General features: G+C 43.9%; 1 protein-coding gene across 2 annotated transcripts in view; it reads right to left on the reverse strand.

Moving 5' to 3' along the window:
• Window positions 1–12234: 12234 nt before the first annotated feature.
• Window positions 12235–21467, reverse strand: part of CD82 (CD82 molecule) — a 66171-nt gene continuing 56938 nt past the window's right edge. For both annotated transcript variants that reach the window (XM_035115941.2, XM_035115951.2), the window contains 4 exons: window positions 19487–19594; window positions 16126–16314; window positions 15205–15288; window positions 12235–14318 (listed from right to left, as the gene is read on the reverse strand). In XM_035115941.2, the coding sequence (XP_034971832.1) occupies window positions 14241–14318; window positions 15205–15288; window positions 16126–16314; window positions 19487–19594 (459 nt within the window). In that variant the 3' untranslated portion in view covers window positions 12235–14240. The remainder of the gene's footprint in view (window positions 14319–15204; window positions 15289–16125; window positions 16315–19486; window positions 19595–21467) is intronic.

Consider the following 21467-nt stretch of genomic DNA (forward strand, 5'->3'; position numbering starts at 1 on the left):
GTTGTAAAAAGACCTCGGTGGGTGGGGAGTAGCAAACTGGGATGATAATGAACCCACCATTTCGGTTAAATGAGAAGCAAAGCCTAAAGTTGTTGCTAGAGGAAAACTGCAAAGTCTGGGGAGAACAATCAAAAGCAGCTCCAGGGAAGGGGGCGGGGGAACCCAAACCAATCAACAGTCAGCAAAGACAGCCAGGTCTGAACTGCCATCATCTGCCAGTTGGAATAGCACGCAGCAGCAGCTAGGGTTGCCAGACTCAATAGTGGACAGGACTTCTGTGCCTTTAATTGCCCTGCTCTCTTTTGAGTCTGGAAACCTTAAAGAGAAACCAGCAGACCCTTTGTTTAATTTCCAAGCAAAGAGCATCAGGGCTAAACAGCATCATGAATGACATTTTAGTATGGTTTTCTAAAGCAAGGATGAGGGGCCCGTGGTCCTCCAGATGTTGCTGAACTCCCACTCCCATCAGCCCAAGCAAGTGTGGCATATGGTCAAGGATTGTAGAGGTTGCAGTACATAGGGCCACAGGTTCCCCATCTCTGCTCCAAGGCAACAGTTGCTGAGGCATTTCTCTTGTGCAACCAGGTGGAAATGCAATTAAAAACATGGCTCTAAGCGGTGCTTTCATATGGCCCATAGCAATCCTGCAATGCCCAACCCTAGGGGCAAGTTTCTAAGGAAGTTTGTACTGAAATAAATCCCATTCAGTTCAACAGGGTTTGGGCCAAATTAAATGCAATTACCAGGGACCCTTTTAATGTATTGAAAATAGCAGTCATGGGAGACAATGTCAGGAGCTGGGTTAACCCTTTCTTCATCTACCGTAGCCCTGACAAAAAGCCCCCGCTTGAAGTTGCATTGCCAAGTGACTTCCTGCCTAATGCAAATAGCAGCTTCAGCAGAAGGGGAGGTAATCAGGACCAAGGCAAGGGCAGAAGGATCAATCTCTCCTTTGGGGGAGAAAAAAAAATCCCTTAGGGGTTCAAGTACCATACCAATTTTTCAATTGGCCAGCCTTTCTCTGGAGTGGTGCATGCCCTGTGGAGCCTCCCCTCCCATCAGATGTCAAACAGATAAACAACTACACAACTTTCTGAAGGCATCTGAAAGCCTCCCTGTATTGGGAAGTTTTTAATGTCTGTTGTTTTCCCCCATGTTCTTAATTATATTGGAAGCTGCCCAGAGTGACTGGGAAAACCCAGTTAGATAGGCAGGATATAAGTAATATGTTGTTGTGGTGGTGGATGTTGCTATTTTTCTATAAAAAGAGGTGCCGGACCTAACCATGAACTCCCTTGTTCTCTTATAATGGCAATGGCGCCCACCTGAGAGGTGCCGGAAGTGAGTTCTGCCTGAAAAAAGCCATTATTATTATTATTATTATTTTCAGAAATGCATTACTGGACAGAGTCCAAAGAGTCTGCAAGAGCTTCCCATTAGGACACATTCTATAGAAGCAAAAGAGAATCACCTTGGTTGTTTTATCACCTGTTAAACCACCTTCAGTCACTCCATTGCCCTACCATCTCTCATCCAACCACAGTCCTTGAAAAGCAGCTTGCTCAATCCATTTCATATGAGAGCCCTCTTTGTACCTTATATGGAGTTGTTTTTCACTTTAACATTCAGCTGTTAGCTTTCCCCTTGGCTGGTTCTCACCAGTTTTGTGCTCCTGCCTCACTCCTGCCTCACTGATAATGAGCTTAACGGAAATTCATCACCCACTTGCACCTACCATCTACATTCAAAACAATGCAAAAGTTAAACCGCATCCACAGAGTAATGTGAAGAGAAGTATTTTATAAAGTGCATTGAGGATTGCTGCCTTCAATCAGCAAAGGCTTCTCCATCTTCTGCTTGTCCTGAAGACTGGCCCTTTAATTAGTAGTTGTTTCCTGAAAAATTTCTTTCTGGGAAATAGTTCAGGAAATGACTATTTTTAATAATAACATATATATATATCTGGTAGACTGTAAAAGCAGGAGCTATTTAAAACCACTCTGAAAGAGGGAGAACTTTGCCAAACATGGCTCTTTAAGTCCCGTCACGGGAAAAGGCAGGGTATAAATAAAACAACAACAACATCAACAACAACAAATTGTTTCCTGAACTCATTCAGGGCACCAGCATTATTAAAATTAGCCCTTCTTTCTTTTTGAAACAGAAAGAGGAATAATTGTACATTGCTGCAGAACAGATTTAAAATATGTTGGTACACTCACAATTTAGTGCAAACAAAGTGAGATGTATTTATTAAAAGCAAAATTCCAGCTATGGTGGCATGTATTGTATATGGGGAGCTCAATGTGGGGAGCAGAACAAGGAAATGCAGGGCAAGAAGTGCAACAAGGCATTGCCAATGGCATTTCCAGCCATCCCAAAGGCAACTTTCTGTCTGTTTCATCAAAGTTCTATTTTGTAGTGAATGCTAGGGCTGATGCTACTGTATTCAGAGTCAGGAAATCACCACAAACCTGGTCTAAAACACTGCAGCGCAGCAGCAGCAGCAGCAGCAGCAGCAGAATTCCCCATAATAGCCAGTCTTCAAAAACCCCACTTGCTACGCTTGCCATAGCGACTGTGGCATTGGCCTTTGGTGAACAGAAGAAGATGCAGTCAGCCTTCTTCCCCACTGAGAAGCTACAGAGGTAAGCAGAGATCTGCCCAGGAACTTCATAGTGATGCCTGTTACCTCTTGATCTGCAAAACTGGGAAGGAAGGCCAAGGCAGCTGCATAGCTAAGAAACCTGGAAAGAGTCAAACTGGCAAACACCACCAGCTGCCCTTTTCCTGCTCCAGAACAGAATCAAATGCCTATTTTAAAATCTTAAATTTGTGGACATGCAAAGGAGGAAACTACTCCAGACATAGGCAGGGATGTGACAGAAAGCACAAGGAAGAGAGTATTACAGATCAGGAAATAGGACAGGAATCGTCACTCACCATGCAAGCCAACAGCATTTTTTTATTTTTATTTATTTTAAAGTGTATCAACTGAAAAGGCTCCTGGAGTGGCAGATGATAGATGACAGATAGATAGAGTATATAGAGGATGATAGATAGATAAAGAAGGCTGATCGCCGAAGAATTGATGCTTTTTAATTATGGTGCTGGAGGAGACTCTTGAGTCCCATGGGCTGCAAGAAGATCAAACTTATCCATTCTGAAGGAAATCAGCCCCAAGTGCTCACTGGAAGGACAGATCCTGAAGCTGAGGCTCCAATACTTTGGCCACCTCATGAGAAGAGAAGACTCCCTGGAAAAGACCCTGATGTTGGGAAAGATGGAGGGCACTAGGAGAAGGGGACGACAGAGGACAAGATGGTTGGAAATCTCGTCCTCTTGAAGCTATGAACATGAGTTTGACCAAACTGTGGGAGGCAGTGGAAGACAGGAGTGCCTGGCGTGCTATGGTCCATGGGGTCACGAAGAGTCGGACACGACTAAACGACTAAACAACAACAGATGATAGATAGATAGATAGATAGATAGATAGATAGATAGATAGATAGATAGATAAGCTGCCCCTGATTTGATCTCAGGCTCATCACCTAAAGGACATGACACAAAGGGGGAAAGGGATGGGAAGAAAGGAAGGAAGGCATGGGCCAAGCGAACTCAATAACCTTTCTTAAAAGTTACAGTGTTCTTATATAAGGAGCAGCTGGGAGAGAAATAGTTCAGGGAGAGGAGGAGCCAGAAGGAGATGCTCTCTCAGCAGAGCAGATGAGGTGGAGTTAAGGCGAGAGGAACTCATAACCAGCCAGAAAAACAAATAATCTGCTGATGCTTGGTATCTCCAAAGGTCATAGGACAGCTTTACAGAGTTACTGACCTGTGATACTTCCTGTCCTTGGAAGCCACCCTTGTTTCAGACGGATGTCAACATTTTCAAACACTGTGGCAACTTGCTAAATCTTTCCCGTCCAGCAGAGAAATGTAGGAACTAGTTAGCACTAGAAATTAGCATCTCAGTTCATAACTCAGGAGGTCACGTGCAACCATGTTCCTTCCTTGCCTTCTCTCCCACTGTTAGGGTCACCACTTTTTTTATCAGCCTGTGTTCCTGTGCTTCAAACATCACAAATTAAGTGGGTGAAGCTTTTCCCTTTGAGTTGAACTTTATGCCAAGTTTTAGCTGCTTAATTTCTGTAAAAGGCTTAGGAACAGCAGGCAGGGTTCTTGTTTTGCATCTGCCAACTGAGATAAAGGATCCCTGGATGGTTAATTCCAGTCAAAGGCGACTACGGGGTGCAGCGCTCATCTTGCTTCAGGCTGAGGGAACCAGTGTATGCCCAGTTGCCCACACTAGGGTACAGGTCTGGATCAGGGCTGCACACTGCACACTGCACACTGGCAATTTTTAAAAGAAAAAGCCTGCACTCAAGGATCTCCGGAGAACCCCATTTTCTCAGGTTGTTGGTTGCATTGTTATACACAGGCATATAGATCCTGCTAAGAGGACATTGCGTTACACAAACAGGTGATAAGTGCAAAGCTATTATTAGCACTGGAAGTCGGTTTTAACATATGCAACTGCTGCAGTTACTTCTTCTCCCCTTCCTTTAAAGAAAAAGAAATGCATCTCCAGCTTAACACTACATAGAATCTGATCTTGCTCTGAAATCTGCCCATTCGCACGTTGTGTTTCGCTCATGGTCCCCTCAAGAAAGGAAAGCGCTGCAGGGAGTGGAGCCTTTGTGTCAAGAGACTGGGGACACCTACTGGCAAAAGCTGAGAGGTGCAACGGACAAACAGGAAGGGGAGAAGGAAGGCTCAGAGGCTGGAGGGCACCAGGTAATGATGCTGTTGACTGAAGGCCACCCTCACTTGCTGTGGTCTTCAGCTTTTCTCCCTTTCCTGTTTTGTCTGTTCTCTGGGCTTTCTTCAGCTGCTGTTTCCTTCCCCAGGATGCATGTGGGTTCCTACCAGAGCATATTAGGGAGTCGCTCCAGGATATAACCTCACTATCGCTGTTGTTGTTGCCAGGAGTCCGTCTGCCTGCTGGATGTTGCGTTCTTGCCAGCATCCTTCTTTTTACTTTCCATCCAGTTTGGTTGCCTTAGAGCAGGCACCCCCAAACTTCGGCCCTCCAGATGTTTTGGACTACAATTCCCATCTTCCCCAACCACTGGTCCTGTTAGCTAGGGATCATGGGAGTTGTAGGCCAAAACATCTGGAGGGCTGCAGTTTGGGGATGCCTGCCTTAGAGGAATGGCTCTAAGGGGTAGCAGGTGCTCCTCCAAAATATGCCGATGCTTTGCTTGCTCTTCCAGCCTCCAGTCACAGTACATTTGTATTTTGTAATTTCCAGTGGTGTGACAATGTTAGTTTGTTACAGAAAAACCAATAGATTAGGGAAGGCCAGCAAACAGGTTGCTGCTGCAGCTGCTGCAACATTATTTATATGGGTGGGTAAACTATTTGACACCTCAGGAAGCAAAATGTCTTGGTCCAGCCCTGAACATTGCTCTTCCTTGCCATCCCTTTGCTTCCCTAGTTTTTCCAGAGTCGCTGTTTGTTGCCTAAACAACCTCCAGAGCAGGGGTGGAGCACCCACAGGATGTTGTTGGACTCCGACTCCCATCAGGTTCAGCCAGCATGGCCAATAGTTGGGTCTGTTGGGAGTTGTAGTCCAGCAAGGCTCCCTACTCCTGTTCTGGAGCATTAAATTCTGACTTCAAATGCTCTGTGCTTCCAACTGTTAAGTTTCACATATGCAGTTCCGCCGAGGATCTCTTGTTTTCAACTGGGTCTGAATAATAGTTGGAGAGATGTGATTCCTAAGCACATCAGTAGAACCAACAATCACTCTGAAAACCTTCCGTCTGAAGGTGTTTTGCAACAGCTTTCAGAAGTGTATTGAAAGAACCAGAACATGTGATTCAGTTTCTTTCTATTCGACAGAGCTGTGATTTGTATCTCAAATAATTGTTTCCAGCACTCGACAGCACCCTTATGAATAGAATTGCACCTCTCCCCCCATAATTCTGCTTGTAGCCTGAGCTGAAAGTCAGAGGGAGGGATTATAGTGAGAGTAGCCAGACCAGAACCCACTGGGTGCGGACAACTAGAAAATCCCCGTTCTTTAGCCTGTGAGTGAAATTTAAAGGAAAAAGCTGTACTAAAGGGCTGTATTTGGAGTTTCCCCAACACAGACTAATAAAAATAATCAGCAATGATTTGGCAGTGCCTGAGCTGGAATAATTTAGTAATTCTGTGCCTGGGAAACATTATTTAAAAAAACGTTCTATGGTGTTAATGTTGCATTGGAGATGGAACTAAGTTGGGAGGAAGAAATGGGATTTGGCACACACACTCCTGTTCCTCAAGCAGTTCTCATTATCTGAAGTTCTCTGAAGCAAGTGAATTCCTCAAGCTCAGTTTCTCACTGTTAACTATACAAAGAGTCATCTTGATCCTCCGGGACAAGAAACAGAACTAAGAAGTCACATTTTAGAGCCGAAACCGAGGGGATGAATGCATGCCACACACTGATATGAATAACGGCTCCTGCAGGCAACTTATTTATGGAGCATTCATTGGGATCTGCTTGCACAAAGTTTATGCAGAGGTTAGATTGCACCTGGTCTTTATTGAGCAAATGTTCTGATTTGTCTGTGGGGCAGTTATATGACTTCTGCTTAACCATTTGTTCATTCCACATTTTTCAACGCATTTCCATGTTGTCACTTTCCTAACCATTTCTTTTTCAATGTGGATGCGTTGTGCTAGGGTGGCAGATGCTTTAATTCACTTTAATTGCCAAACTTAAATTTCCTTTGATGCACTGAAACCCTCCCGCAAAGTACTGGCAGTCTGTAAATGCTCTAAGTGAGCCCTCTTTGTTGTTTCTCATTTTAAAACCCACTGTAGGTGTTTGGGAGCAGAAATTAGAGCAGGGAAGTAGTGGGGAAAGTGAGGGAGTGCTTAACCCTTCTGTGCATTTCAGTTTGTTGCTCTAATTCCTTCCTCCAGTGTGGCTTTTCATTTTGAAAACATGCTTTTCTGTGTAAGTGTAACTTGCTCCCTTTAGTAGATGACATAACCAGAAAGAGACAACAAAATAATTTTAAAGCTGTCTCAAAACACAGAAAACACCATACACTTCAGCACTTGAGTTGCTGTTGTAAAATTGTTTTATTTCTGGTAGGGCTGCTGTTATGTACTGAGCTGAATCCTAGAACAATAGGATCCAGAATGCAGCAGTCTGATTGGTCCGCAGGAGCCACCCAATCCAGCTCCAGGTGGAAGTGAATCAGTAACCTGATTGGCCTGCAGGAGCAGCCAATCAGGCTTCTGGCAGAAGTGAATCTGCAACCTGATTGGTCTACAGGAGCAGCCCTGAAGTAGCCAATCACGCAAGGCCCATTGTGTAAATAATGTATATATAGCAGACGTTTTGGGGGAAGAGCCATTCTTCTTTTGCTACTACAAGCTTAATAAAGAGCATGAAATTCACTCTTGACTCCGAGCGTGAAATTCACTCTTGACTTTCAGCTGCATTGCCCTTTACACCTTCAGAAGTAGAAATTCAACAGGTTCAGTTTTCAGCATCATGCAATGGAACAGCCCTGTTTCTCTCACTATTGGGGATGGTGTGTTGTAGGACAGTGAAGAGAATAGCCTGAATCCCAATTTGTTTAACATATGAGGGTAGGTCCCTATCCTCACATGCCAGAGCATACCCCTGTACAGGCAGCAAGGGTATTAAGAGCAGCAGAACTCAACTCAAGATTGGAAAAACAAGAAACTGAAATGGGTAGATTTGCCCATCCCCAAAGCACATCTTCCTTCTCTCTCCCACCCAACCTCTGCCAAGACATAGCCTTCTTAACAAAAGCTGCCTGGCAACTTCCCATTTAAAAACCAAGGATCAGGTGTCAGGATATATCCTATGGGCTCACATTGTTTGGGTTAGAACTGGTGAGCAGCTGGCTCTTTGGGCAGCAAGGATGCATTCAAGCAGAGCTATTCAGGAAGTTCATAAACCTTTGAATAAGAGGATGTGATGACACGGGGAACTCAAGGACCATAGAAGCTGGCTGGTGTTTCAGACAGAGATTAGGTTGCCTCTTGTTGAGCAGCAAGGAAATGCCCCACCTCCCATGCCACCCAAATAAGTCTCTGAAAGCACTCTGGAATGGAAAAAAGAAGCAGTGCAGCGCAATCCAAAGGCCTGAGCAATCAGGATAGAATGGACAATGTCCAGAGCTGGGCCTCTCTTCTCTCAAAGCAACTTCCTGAAAGAGTTTTGGAAATGTCATCTTCTTTCTGGGGCTTCTGGAAGTCTTAAACTTCAACTAAACACTGACTACCGGTACCCAAATACTTAATTGTCAAACTTTCCCCTTTTGACAACAACAACAACATATTATTATTATTATTATTATTATTATTATTATTATTATTAATACCCCGCCCATCTGGCTGGGTTTCCCCAGCTACTCTAGGCGGCTTCCAGCAAAATGTAAAAATGCAACAATCCATCAAATATTAAAAGCTTCCCTAAACAGGGCTACCTTCAGATGTCTTCTAAAAGTCAGATACGTATATAAAACATTAAACATTAAAAAAACCCAACCCTTCCCTATACAGGGCTGCCTTCAGGTGCCTTGTGGGTAGGATAACTCGCAACATTTCTCCGATGAAAACAGGGACGTCCCACCATACCCTCCAACATTTCTCCAGTGAAAATAGGGACGTCCTAAGGGAAAGGGGGACATTTCGGGATCAAATCAGAAACTGGGACAGCTATTGTAAATCTGGGACTGTCCCTGGAAAATAGGGACACACATTTACTGAATGTTACAAGGGTAGGGAGACGAGTTAGATTTACTTTTGAATAGTCACTCCTTGTTAACCATCCAAGTGTCTGGCTAACAAATTAATTGTTCAAAGCACAATTCCTAAAACTGAGGCATACGTTGCTTAGGGGAATATTTTTAAAGAGCTGGGAAATTGGAAGCACTTATTTCCTGCTGATCTATAGCCATACAGACTCTGTGGTTATTGGCTCTCTGCCCCCTAAGCAAACACGCATTTGTCAGAATCTGGATGAAAATCAGTGCGGATAAGAGTGCAATCCTGCACATTAAACACATAGGCTCAGCCTAGTTTAGGGGAACTGCAAGTCCCATCAGCCCCAGCTAGTAAGGCTAGTAATTAGGGCTGATGGGAGTTGGAGTCCAGCAACATCTGTGAAGAGGCATGGTTGCTCCTTCCTTGGTTTTAATTTGAAAAGGTGGAATGAAGTTGGGTCTTTATAATTTCAAAACAAATGAAGGCCTTCTTGTTTAGGCAGACTATTAACTTGCCGTGATAAATACTCCCCTGCCAGGTACTTGATGTTGATTTCCATTTGTTTGTTTTATCTGTGTATTTTTAATTGCCTCTTCTTTTATTAATTGTGCTTTTGTTTTATGTGTTAGGGTGTCAAGAGACAATACTGAGTCAGATACACCAGCTGTCTGACTCGGTGTAAGACAGTTTTTCTTTTTAACTTTTCCTGCATCCGCAACTGCCAAACCATCACATGGGAACTTTGGCTCGCACTAACCTAGATGATGTTGGCCAGACCTTTTGGGGGAATAGCCTGTGGCTTCTGCACATGATAGCTGATAGTCCTTGCTCTTTATAAAGACCGCACTTAGCCTTCATGCTAAAAACCATTGCAGGCACAAAGCAAGGCAAGTTTAGCCCATTTACATCCGGACTTTAGCAAATGCAGTGGGGAGGGAAGAGAGAAAAGGTTTCTGGAGGGATGATCCCACCCATGTTGAAACTCATCAGCCCACTTCAGCTGGAGACACTACATTACAGAACAAGGCCATGGCCAATATAGTCACACAGAGGAGCAGAGCCAAGGCCATAAACACCTTTTGTTTTTAAAAATGATTGTACCAAAAATCCTAGGAAAAAAGTCTCCTGCTTTTTCTTCAAACCACCCTGAATTTTATGGCGTGCGCAGCACAGCCGCCGTCCTCCTCCTCCTCCTGACTCTGGAGCCATAATGGGATATTATGTCATCTGTAGACACTGTGACCAAAGCTGAACCCACTCAATCATCTGGATGCATTTATTCTACACGATTAGGCTTGCTCTGAAATAAATCAGGAATCTGAAATCACAATGCGCTTCCATAATGACTCAGGCCATTAAAGAACCATTCATCATGCCGATTTCAAAATGTGAGGGAATGTATCCGTCCTGAGGAATGAGAATGTTATCTACTCCATGTTCAAACGAGACCACCACCCTGGGATTTGTGTGTGTTCCATGCGCAGAACATTTGTCAAATGCACTTCAGCCCATCTCAGATCACCAATAGGAAACTGTTGAGTGCAGTCAGGGCTTATTTGTCTTCACTGAGGATCAAGGCTGCATGTTTGACAATATATTGCACTTCTTCTTTTTCTTAGATTTGATCCTTACAACTTTTGCCCCCCAAATTGCCGATGGCTCATCCTTTCCTGTTTCCTCTCAATCTTTTTCAATCGCAAAGTAACCGTTTCACAACAAACAAAGAAAAGTTAAGGAGTTGACTGTTAATTAAAGCCTTCCCCTGCAATAGGAAATGAGTGATAAGGGGGCATTTCTTTAGTAATGCCCTATCTTTGCTAAATAAAAGCACACACAGGATTAGTAATGACAAACAGGAAGGTTCTAATAAAAGGCACAGTAGCCCTCCATAGTGTTTTGCCCTCCACACTGCACAGGCTGGTATTGCAATTGAATTTAAACAGAGGAGAAAGTAACCAGCAATAAGGTCCTAGAGATGGAAAGATAGAAGAAAGACAACACAGAGTTTTATGGAGATTTGGATGGAGACTCCAAAAGGTGAGAGAATGATGAATGGTGATTTCCAAAGTAATAGCCACCGTGGAAGCAACTTTAGAATTCTTTGTTGCCATGTCCTTAAGGAGCAAACTACACTAAAATGTGAATAAGTCAGTTCTCCATTTTTTTAAAAAAAAAACCATCAGGAGCAAACCTGCTGTAGGAGAAAGGAATGGAGAAGTGGGGAGGGAATGAGGTTCTCAACTATTTTTGCCTATTGCTATGCCCCCTCCTAGTAATTAAAAAAGGGAGAAGAGGACATGCATAAGCCCTTGATCATCCATGTTTGTCCTAACATGGATCTAACATGGACCTTCTTTGGAGGTCTTTAAGCAGAAGCTTGACAGCCATCTGTCAGGAATGCTTTGATGGTGTTTCCTGCTTGGCAGGGGGTTGGACTGGATGGCCCTTGTGGTCTCTTCCAACTCTATGATTCTATAGCGAGCAGTAGTTAATCACAGACTACAACTTTCAAACAGCATCATCTAGTCACACACAAAATTGGGTTTACTTAAGAGGACATCTCAACTCCTTTGTCGTGCACCGTTATGCAGCATTAAAATCTTGCACTTTTCCATATTCAGTTTAGATGTTTACCTTCTTTGTCTAAACTGACACTGTTCAGGTATTAGCTCTAAGGTCTAGCGCCCCCCCCCCCAAGAACAATTACAGTACATCAGAAGCTGTACCTCAAGAGCAGGATATATCCCATTTCTAAACTCTTAACTCCTAGGAAGGCTTATTTACCAAATGAACTGGGAGAACTACCAGTATTTTATACCCTCGGCACTTAAGAATTCAGTAGGGAGTGTGTAAAGAACATCAGAAATTCTTAGGAAAGGGCAGAGAAAGTGTACAAATTTATAGTCTAAACTAGGAATTGTGTACACTGTCCAGTTAACATGCATCCAAGTGAACAAATTCCATGCCATAAAAAAGACAATTGAGTAAGGGCTGCTGTCTTATAATGCATTTTCATATAGCACCTGCACCCCCTAGTGGATAGGAAATGGTATTATTAAACACATGCTAAAGATTACTAGTTGACAGTTACGTAGGAGTAAGGAGACCAGACTGCTCATGCTTATTATCCAAGGATTTTGGTAACAAGCATTTCCACCATTATCAAATGCAATCCTATGTCTTGTGCCATTTGAATGATTAGCGTTCTGCAATTCCTATCAAGCCCATTGTTCAAAATGTACTTAATATATGAAATACACACACACACAGAGAAAGTTCTGTTTGTGAAATGAAAACTAATCAGCATAAGCAATGTTGGCACTAGCTATTGACTGTTCAGCATTATTCTACATTACAGATTCCCGTTCTTCTCTTAGCACCCTAAACATATTTAAAGCCAATTCAATAGTATGTTACACAAAGACAAGCCACTTTTTTTAAGCAAATCTTTTTATTACTGAAATACCCACCCATTACTTGTTTAAATCTGTACATGCATTTCTTCCACGTGGAAGAGGTTTCTAAAAACAAAAGGAGAAATCCAGAAGGGGCTCAGCTTTTCTTCCACTCGGCGCTGAATCCGAGAGAAGAACCATAGCATAAACAGCTTATCAATTGAAGCGGCTTATCAATCGAAGCACAAGAGGTGAATATAAAACCTAGCTTTACAATCAATTCCAAAAAAAGGAAAAAGGAAAAGGAAAGACCAGGCTGGAGGTGAGAAGAGCAAAAACAATCCCTCCCAGGGAAATCCCTTTTGCAAGCTTTGTTTGCTTTTAAATGAGGAAGGGACTCAACATGGGGCAGGAAGATTCCTTGATGGTGCTCTTCCCTCTACCCTCAAAACAAAACAAATTATTAAAAGCCTTTTCTTGGATTTGTCACCACCAGTCATTATTTAAGAACTAGGAGTATACGTTTTCTGGGGTGCATGGAGGTGCATATGAGAGGCTCTTCTCAAGTTTGGGACTTGTACTTTAGACCACCTGAAGCCTGTTAAAAAATCTCCACGCAGGGCAATTGTTCATGCCTTCTTGTAGACTCTCCCCTCCACGAGTCTTCCTGTGTTGTGCTAGGACGCGCCCTGCTGGCCTGTGCATTCAAGATTAAGGACTCTCAGCATATGAAAAAAAGAGGAAATTCTTTCTCAAATTTTGATATTAAGTGCCATCTTAGTGCTAAAATGGAAGCCTTCCATGCAACAGTCAGTGAGTGTCGTGTCGCTCAGGAGCAATCACTTAACCTGGATGAGACTACCACCCACCCCTCCTTTTCCCACAGGGCTTACTAGAGTTTTGCTGTCCCCAAAGCGAGGGATTCCCCTCATGGGATTGCATTGCCCTCCCTGCTCTCAGTCCTGGAGCAGAACCTAGCATAGCTGTTGGGTGCAAAACACATTTCCCAGTGAAACACCGAGACAGAGGCTCCCTGCTACGATGAGTCTCTGAATTAAAGATGGCACCCAAACAGAGATTTAGTTTAACAGGAAGGAGTCACTACACAAGCTAAGCGTCAGAGCAAATGCTCCCCCACCACCACTGGTATGAAAAAGCCACCAATCCTAGATATCATTTTACCATAACACATTATTACGCATCACCTCTAAAAAAAGTTGGCAACCAAAGAACATATTCCAATGGGCCTGTGCAGGCTCACCTATGCTATAGGTGTGGTCTCTAAAGTGTCTCCAAGCTAACCAGATTCAGAAAGGAAGAAGAGTGTGGCAGAGAAGATGAGGTGTGTTTTGTACAAAAATCCAACTACTAGCTGGTGACATCATAAGCCTGGGGCCTGGGCCAATCCTCCATCAGATTGAAGTCACTGAAGATGGTGCAGTAAGTGAAAAGGGAACATTTCTTGTGCAGGAGGGGGGGGGGACTATAGCAGAACTATGCAAAACTATTCAAGAGACAGAATTCAACAGATCTGAGGAAGTGAGTTTAAGGAAGGCCAGGGTGTCGGGTTAGAGAAAGGACGATCCTTTCTACTGCATGTATTTCTTTAGGAGAGACCCCCCCCCCCCAACCTCCACCAAGAGCTCAAGCCCCTCAAAGTTCTTCCAAGTGGAAAATAACACACAAAGCAATGGTAGCAGACAGCTGCAAAAGAAAAAGGAGCATTTTACACTTAGTCACAATGGGTCAGAAGTGGATAGAAACAAAGAAGAGGCTGTCTAGCATGGTGCTGGCAGTAAAGGTGCAGGGCATCACATGAGCGGAGGAAGACTTTAAAATGGCCAGCTTCGTGGAAGAACAGTCAAGAGAGAGGAGGGGCTGCCCAAGCCCCTGATCCCTCAGAGAATTCATAGCCGCAGTCCAGCCTAATTGATCCATAGCAATGCTGGACGCCACAGGAGGAATGGTAAGTGATGGAGACAGTCTGGGTACGAGGAAGGAAATGCCCCGTTAGCTCCAGGACAGCTCTTGAGGCCAGCAGTCTCAGTACTTGGGCACTTTGGTGTAATCTTCAGTGTGTATGTTCTTGCAGAGGCAGATCGAGAGAATCATCCCCAGGAGCTACAAAGAGTAAGCAAAAAATGAAGCTGGTCAAAGAGACGTTTTGTTGCAAGCGCCCTAGGGTTGGGGGGTTCCCTGTGCTAATTCCCATTTCCCCGCCCTGTGAGGTAGGTTTGGCTGAGAGAGGCAGCTGCTGGCTAAAGGAGCTTCATGGCTGAGTGGGGATTTCAACCCTGGTCATCCACAGACCGGTCCAACACTGCAATCACCGCACCGGGCATTGCTTTATCATTTGTTCGTTGCCTTGGCCCACTTTTAGAAGGAAAGACAGGCTATACATTTAATGAATAAGATAAAAATAAATAATCGGTAGTCCCCCCCCTTCTTTATTCCTTTAAAAAACTCTTATTGTTAAGTTGAGCACTGCAATAAAGCGAAACTGGGCAGAAAAGCCTCTTAGCATTGCAGGCTTGGTTCATAAGTAGCAGACTCTATTAATCAGGCAAGGCTAGACTTTTCACATCTAATTGCAGTGCTGGCTGTTTTGGCAAGACCCCTTTATAAGAGAAAACAAAGGCAGAGAAAGCAACTAAATCTTGAAGTGTTAACTTCCAGCAAGCTTTTGGGGTAAGAAACGGGAAAGGAGTTGTCAGCACGGGACAATAGTCTCATGCCACATTACAGTCCAGACTCTGCACACGCTTACGCTGCTCTGAGATGGTGAAGCATCTACAACTCAGAAGCCATCACAACTGCATAGCACTCTGAGTAATGATGGGACCAGATGAGCAATGTTGGTGTGTGGAGCTCACACACCTTGTGTCCCTCGCTTCTAAGTACAAGATCCATCAGTCCACAGTCCAGGGTGCATTCTATAAAACAGTGTGTGTGTGTGTGTGTGTGTGTGTGTGTGTGTGTGTGTGTGTGTCGGGGGGAGGAATCTTACCTCAATGACAGCAACCCCTGCACAGACTCCAAGAATGATGCCAAGATTCTCCTGTAACCAATTCTGCACACCTTCCCTACAGCCCTGGGGGTAAACAAAAGGGTGAGAAAAATGACTTGCCAAGCATTTAATACCATGCAAAAGGATCCTCACTCCCCTCCCCACTTATTAGCAATGTGGGGTTTGTTCAGATAGGAGCATGGGAAAAGGCTTTATAACACTTGTCCACCCAGCTTCATATTCTCTACTCTGATTGGTTGCAACTCTTCAGTGTCTCAGGAAAATATATTTTTCCTTTTTTTTGGGGGGGGGGGTGATCTTTAGATTCTGTTCCAGATATTGTGTTAAATTAGGTCCACACAGAAAACAGCAATATCTTAGTATCGCAAAGTGGTACAGCCTGCACCTTGTTGACATCTTCCAGCTTACTATCTTTCTTTAAGGTCAGGAAAACTCTCATATAGGAGTAGATACACTTTCTTGGCCAAGGGCCACATTCACCCTTGATAAATCCACTAGGGGTCTCATGCCAGGGGTTGGACTGGCCAAACCTGGGTGTGGCCACCCTGGACACCCACATGGCAACAGACAGAGGCACACACCCCTCCCTTCCTCATGGATCAGTTGGGGGAGAAGGACTATTGCACACTCTCCACTCAAATGATCAATCTGACAACAGGGGAGGCAGCAATCTGCAACTGCACCTTCATCCGGGCACTGTGCGCTGCCCATTCCAGTGTTGCACCTACTTAAAAAAATATTTCTTTCTGGTGCTGTCACCAAATTGGTCGGGTGTTGGGTGACCAGGAAAAATGGCTTGAGGTGGCAGATCAGGCCCCTAAACTGGGGCTTAGCTACACCTGCTCTTATACAACCTCCTGCAATGGGATTAAGGTTGTCCATTACGTCAGACACACTCACCTGCTTTCTAACAGGCCAGTCTTCAACCGTTGTGGTGTTGGAAACAGTACCCAAAGAGCAGAAGCCCGTTTCTGAGAGGGAGTTAGTCGAGTCATTGCCGCAAGAACAAGGGTAGGATGTCTGGTTTCCGTCCTGGATGAAAGTGTTGTTTTTCCAATTTTCTGGTGTGGCCCAGCCACAGCAAGACAGCTGCCATTGAAGAAAGAAATCACTGTGTGTTAAAGGTAGGGGAGGAATTCGATTCCATCCACATAGAAGCCAAATCTATCAAATTCAAACTCTAAAACAATCTGAGAACCAAAACACAGCCACCTTCAAAATTCACACTGCATTTTGTTATCCGGTTCTCCAGCCGAACAATGTTTACAGAAATGCATATAGGGAACAGGGCACATAAAAGGAATATATTGGTAAAAAAACAACATATGTAAATGTAGTATGTTGGGAGAAACTGCTTGCAAAAATGTGTACAATGGTCAAAACTGAGCACAAGAATAAAAGCACACTAAAATACTGAAGAATTTTCATGAGGATTTTTTTAAAAAAAAACATTGCAAATTGCTGCAGAAATTTAACTTACGGTAATGAATTTAAGAGTGTAAAAATGAGAAACAGACACACACTTAATAAGCCCACATTGTCTTCTGCAAGCTCTCACATATCAGTTCATAGAGCACTGCAATCCAAGAATTAATTCTGCTCTAACACCTCTGGATCCAACCCAGAGTTCTGAATTTTCAGAGTGCTAGTAATTTAAAGCTAAGACAAGAGCTCAGCTCCATTAATAAATGCCGCCTCAAACCAGTAACTTCGCCAAAGAATGTCAAGTGTTAAAACAGCAAGTCACCAGAAGATGGCGCTTGTCACCTACTCTATCACCACCAACAACAAATGAAACAAGCTCAGCTGTGGAGAAGGGGGAGGAAGATATTAAAAGCAAAATACTATCAGACAGACAAATCTTAGTTCAGCTTTCCCAAACCCTCCAAATGTGTTGGACTGCAACTCCTCTCAGCCTTCGCCAGCATGCTTGGGGAAGGCTGTCTTAGCCCACAGCCTATTGGTGGGGCGGGGAACCTTTGGCCTTTAAAGGTCAGATTAGTCTCAAGATAAATATCTGAGTCCATCTGTCCCAAATATTTGATTGGAGGTCTTGATTCAGCCAGATTTATTGTGGGGCAGCAGCAGCAAGAGAAAGACAGTTCTGGTGCAGGCAATGGTTTGCCCGAGCAAGGAAACAAATCCTAGTATCCTAGGGGAAAAGAAAGCCCATGGAGGAAAGTCCATTCACCATGGCTAAGCCATGGTTTGTTGCCTATGTCTGAGCTGGGACTTAAATCTGCAGAGCCAAATGGAGCTCTGAATGTTTAGTTGCAGTGGAGGGTTACATCCATCCATACATCCATACATATGTACAACATGGAAACAGTTGTGCTGTTTAAAAAAATTCCTTCAGTAGCACCTTAAAGACCAACTAAGTTTTTATTTTGGTATGAGCTTTCGTGTGCATGCACACTTCGTCAGATACCTGATGAAGTGTGCATGCACACGAAAGCTCATACCAAAATAAAAACTTAGTTGGTCTTTAAGGTGCTACTGAAGGATTTTTTTTATTTTGCTTCGACTCAGACCAACATGGCTACCTACCTGTAATTAGTTGCGCTGTTTGTTATTATGACTATGTGCATGGAGTTTCAGAGCCAGTCTATTATTGAACACCTAGATTTAACAAAAGAGCCACAAGTTCAAAAACTTTTGCTCAGTTTTTCATATTCTTGCTCCGTTCTTTGTCTAAGGGGCCGAAGGCTCACTTGCAGCTCCATGAGCATGGAAGCACTTACCCAGAACACGCACACGTTCTGGCTGTGTGTCAGTGTGAGAGTGAAGGCAGTAGGGTGAGCAGAAAGGAGGCAAACTCTATGTGAACCTAGCCGTTCGTTCCAATGCAACGCTTATATAAAGCCTTAAGAACTTTAGCCTACTGACCTGTCTGCCACAATGATCCAAGCCAGGCTGGCACAACTTGTGACCTACCAGGTCTGCCAAATGCAGCTCACTAACCAACTAAGATAACCCAAACGCATCCTGTTTTGCTTTTTTGCTGTTTCCCACCAGCCATGCATTGCGTTCTGCCTGCCAGGGCCTGAAAGCACACAGAGAGGTACCAAACATCTGGCAGATCTTACAAAGCATGGCTGGCGTGCCAATTTCAGCCTGGCAAGTCCTGAGTTGTGCAAGCCTGATGTATGCAAAGCATTTGCCAAGAAACACACACACACACAGCCACACACCAGATGGAAGTCAGAAGGGTTTTGGCCTTCTTGTCCCCAAAGCAAGCGGTTTAGCTATTTATATAATATTTGAAAAAAGAAGAGAGTTTCAAGATTCCTGAAAGGATTTGCTTTAAAATCACACACCCACACCCACACACCCCTGCTTCACATGTGTATCACTTAATATTGATGTGGGGACAACACATGCCAGTCAGCTGGAGGCCCACTCAGCTCGTAGGGGCACAGATTGCTGCCATTGTTTGCAAACCCAAGGTGGCTCAAAGCAAGGCATTTTGAGTATGCAAACCATGGCAGTCACAAGTTCAATAGTCATAGCTTCATGCAATCACAACTTTCTGGGGCCGGAAGCTCAGTGGCATGTGGTCCAAAGCGAAGCCAAAGTTTGCTTGTCCATCGTGTGAGGCAACACTTTATTTGTTGAACAAACCACGGTTAAAATCAGGTTTTTTTTCCAGCCTAAACTCACAGGGACTCAGTTCCGGCACCTCTCAGGTGGCCGCCATTGCCATTATAAGAGAACGAGGGAGGTGTTCATGGTGAGTTCCTGCACCTCTTTTTCTAGAAAAATAGCACTGGTTAAAAATAAACCATGGCTTTGTGTTCCGTGCAAACACATCTCTCTCCCTCCCTCTCTCCCTCCCCAAAGCCCATGTAAAATAACTGATGAGTGAAGTTGCTCTTGCTTGTGCCTTTCCATAAGCTCATAGCAGTAAAGAAAGACGAGCAAATAATAGTGTAATGAGGCTACTGCCTCCAGTACTTTGATCAAGGTATAATAATGTTGCACTGCCTGTTCTCAGGTGGCCACCCTTCTGCACATCCCCCAAAGGGGCCCCACAGAGAATATGGTAGGGAGTGTGTTGGGTGGCAAGAGACCACCCCAAAGGGCTCCCTCCTCCAACTTATCTCTGCCTGCTGCCTTCAAACAGCACTGTATATTTATGAATTAATTTCTGTCCAAATCCCTAGTGGCTGGACAACAGTATCTCTGCAGAGACTGCCAATAACAGCTCCCTCACAGCACTGCCTTTCCCCCTTGTCTGTTCAACTCTTACATGACCACTCACCTGCAGCTGGACATAGTCCCACGCATTCTCAAGGGTCCTATTCTTGTCGTCATAGGGATTGTAATTCTGAATGAGGTCGCCAGCAATCATATCCAGTTCTTTCCTGAGCTGGTGAATCAAAAGAAAAAAGGGGTGGTGGTTAAGTACAGTATATTCCTGCGTATAAGACTACTTTTTAACCCAGGAAAATCTTCTCAAAAGTCAGGGGTCATCTTATATGCTGGGTCATATTTCTTATACAGTGAGTATATCCCAAACTCTATATTTTAACTGGAAAAGTTGGGGGTCGTCTTATACGCCCAGTCGTCTTATACGCCGGAATATACGGTATTGATCGCCCACTCTTTGTCTGACAGATTTCAAAAAGCCATATAGCCCATGTTGAACACATGCAGGTTACCTTACAGTATTAGGTTCAGCTAAAAGGCCCAACCAATTTATAACGGCAGCCTTTCTAAACATGCGCGAAGATGTATGGTTTCTGGATGGACTGGCTAAGGCTGCTAGTCTCTAGCTCATCTCCTCTTCAGACAAGTCATCATTTTCTGAAGGATTGGGTGGGCACCATACTCGGTCAAGCACCTATAAACATCCTTCCCCTCCCCCCTCCTGCTTCCCTTCCTGAGGGAAGGCTCTGTAGAGAGAGTGGTCAGTTGGCTGCCTCCGCTTGAAAACATCTTGAACATCTTCTGCTCAACTCTCATTTTTTGCACTCCACCTGTCACACACCCCTCCTTGGTTTATGCCATAAGAATCATAGCTATAGGATACCATTTCAGGTCAGGATCCTCCCAGAGGATGTTAACTCAAAATTAGCGTATTAGTGGTGGGAATGTGAGGAGTTTCAACCATCCTGAAGCTGGTTTTTTTTCAATGAGAGCAGCTAGTTAACAGCATTTTCCTCCACAGTCCTTCTTTCTTTAGAGAACAATGTCAATTTTCCTGCAACTTACGAAAACCTAATGCTTACATTACTATTGTCAGCCAAACTGGCAACAGCCTGATACAAGAAATCATCAAAACTTCCTATGTGGGAAGCATGATTTACTAATATATGGAACATTGCTTTATCTGAACGCCTGGTCAGACATAAATGTGTAGTCTGGAGCAAAGCCAAATGAGACAGTTTTGACACACACTGATACCCATATTTTTATTATATAAAGAGGGAGAGTCATAGAAGTACCCCTCCCATGACTCACTCCTCATTGCGGTTGGGCTCTATAAATTCATAAAAATGTAGCCATATGTAACTGCATCTCTTTAATTTGTTTTTTACATTGAATATGCTCTGTGTATGGTTTTGTTGTTGTTTTCATGGCTATGTGTAAGTTTGTACATATTTTAAAAGTCAATAAAAATATATAGATGATGATAAAGATAGATGCAGTGGTACCTCGACTTACGAACGACTCGACAACCGAATTTTTCGACTTACAAATGGGGCAAATGGCCGCACACTTACGAATTTCTCGACATCCGAATGGAAACCGCGGCGGTTTTAGAAAGGGTTTTTTCTACTTACGAATTTTTAGATGGGGTTGCTTCAACTTACGAATTTTTCTGTTTCCAATGCATTCCTACGAATTTTTCGACCTACGAAGGTGCCTTTGGAACAGATTAAATTCGTAAGTCGAGGCACCACTGTAGATAGATAGATAGATGATAGATAGATAGCTGATAGATATAGATGATCAATATATGTGTATTAGTGAACCTTCAGATCTGCAAATGAAACAAATTCCCTCTAACAGCAATGCAACTGGGTCACAGGTCCCCCCCCCTCCAAGATCTGATTACTGTGCCTGTCTATGCCAGTAAAGTGGGAGATCTCTCAGACTGCAGCTTACGCCAGTTCATGAGCTCACTTAAGCGGGATGGCCCAGTTACTGCGCTTAACCAAACTGCCAGCCTGTCCCTGTCAAGCTATTTTAAATAAAGCTCCTCTTCCGAATTCTGCAAGCACAAAGTACCCAGCACT

The sequence above is a fragment of the Zootoca vivipara genome, chromosome 1 (genome assembly GCF_963506605.1).
Source record: "Zootoca vivipara chromosome 1, rZooViv1.1, whole genome shotgun sequence".
NCBI lineage: Eukaryota > Metazoa > Chordata > Lepidosauria > Squamata > Lacertidae > Zootoca > Zootoca vivipara.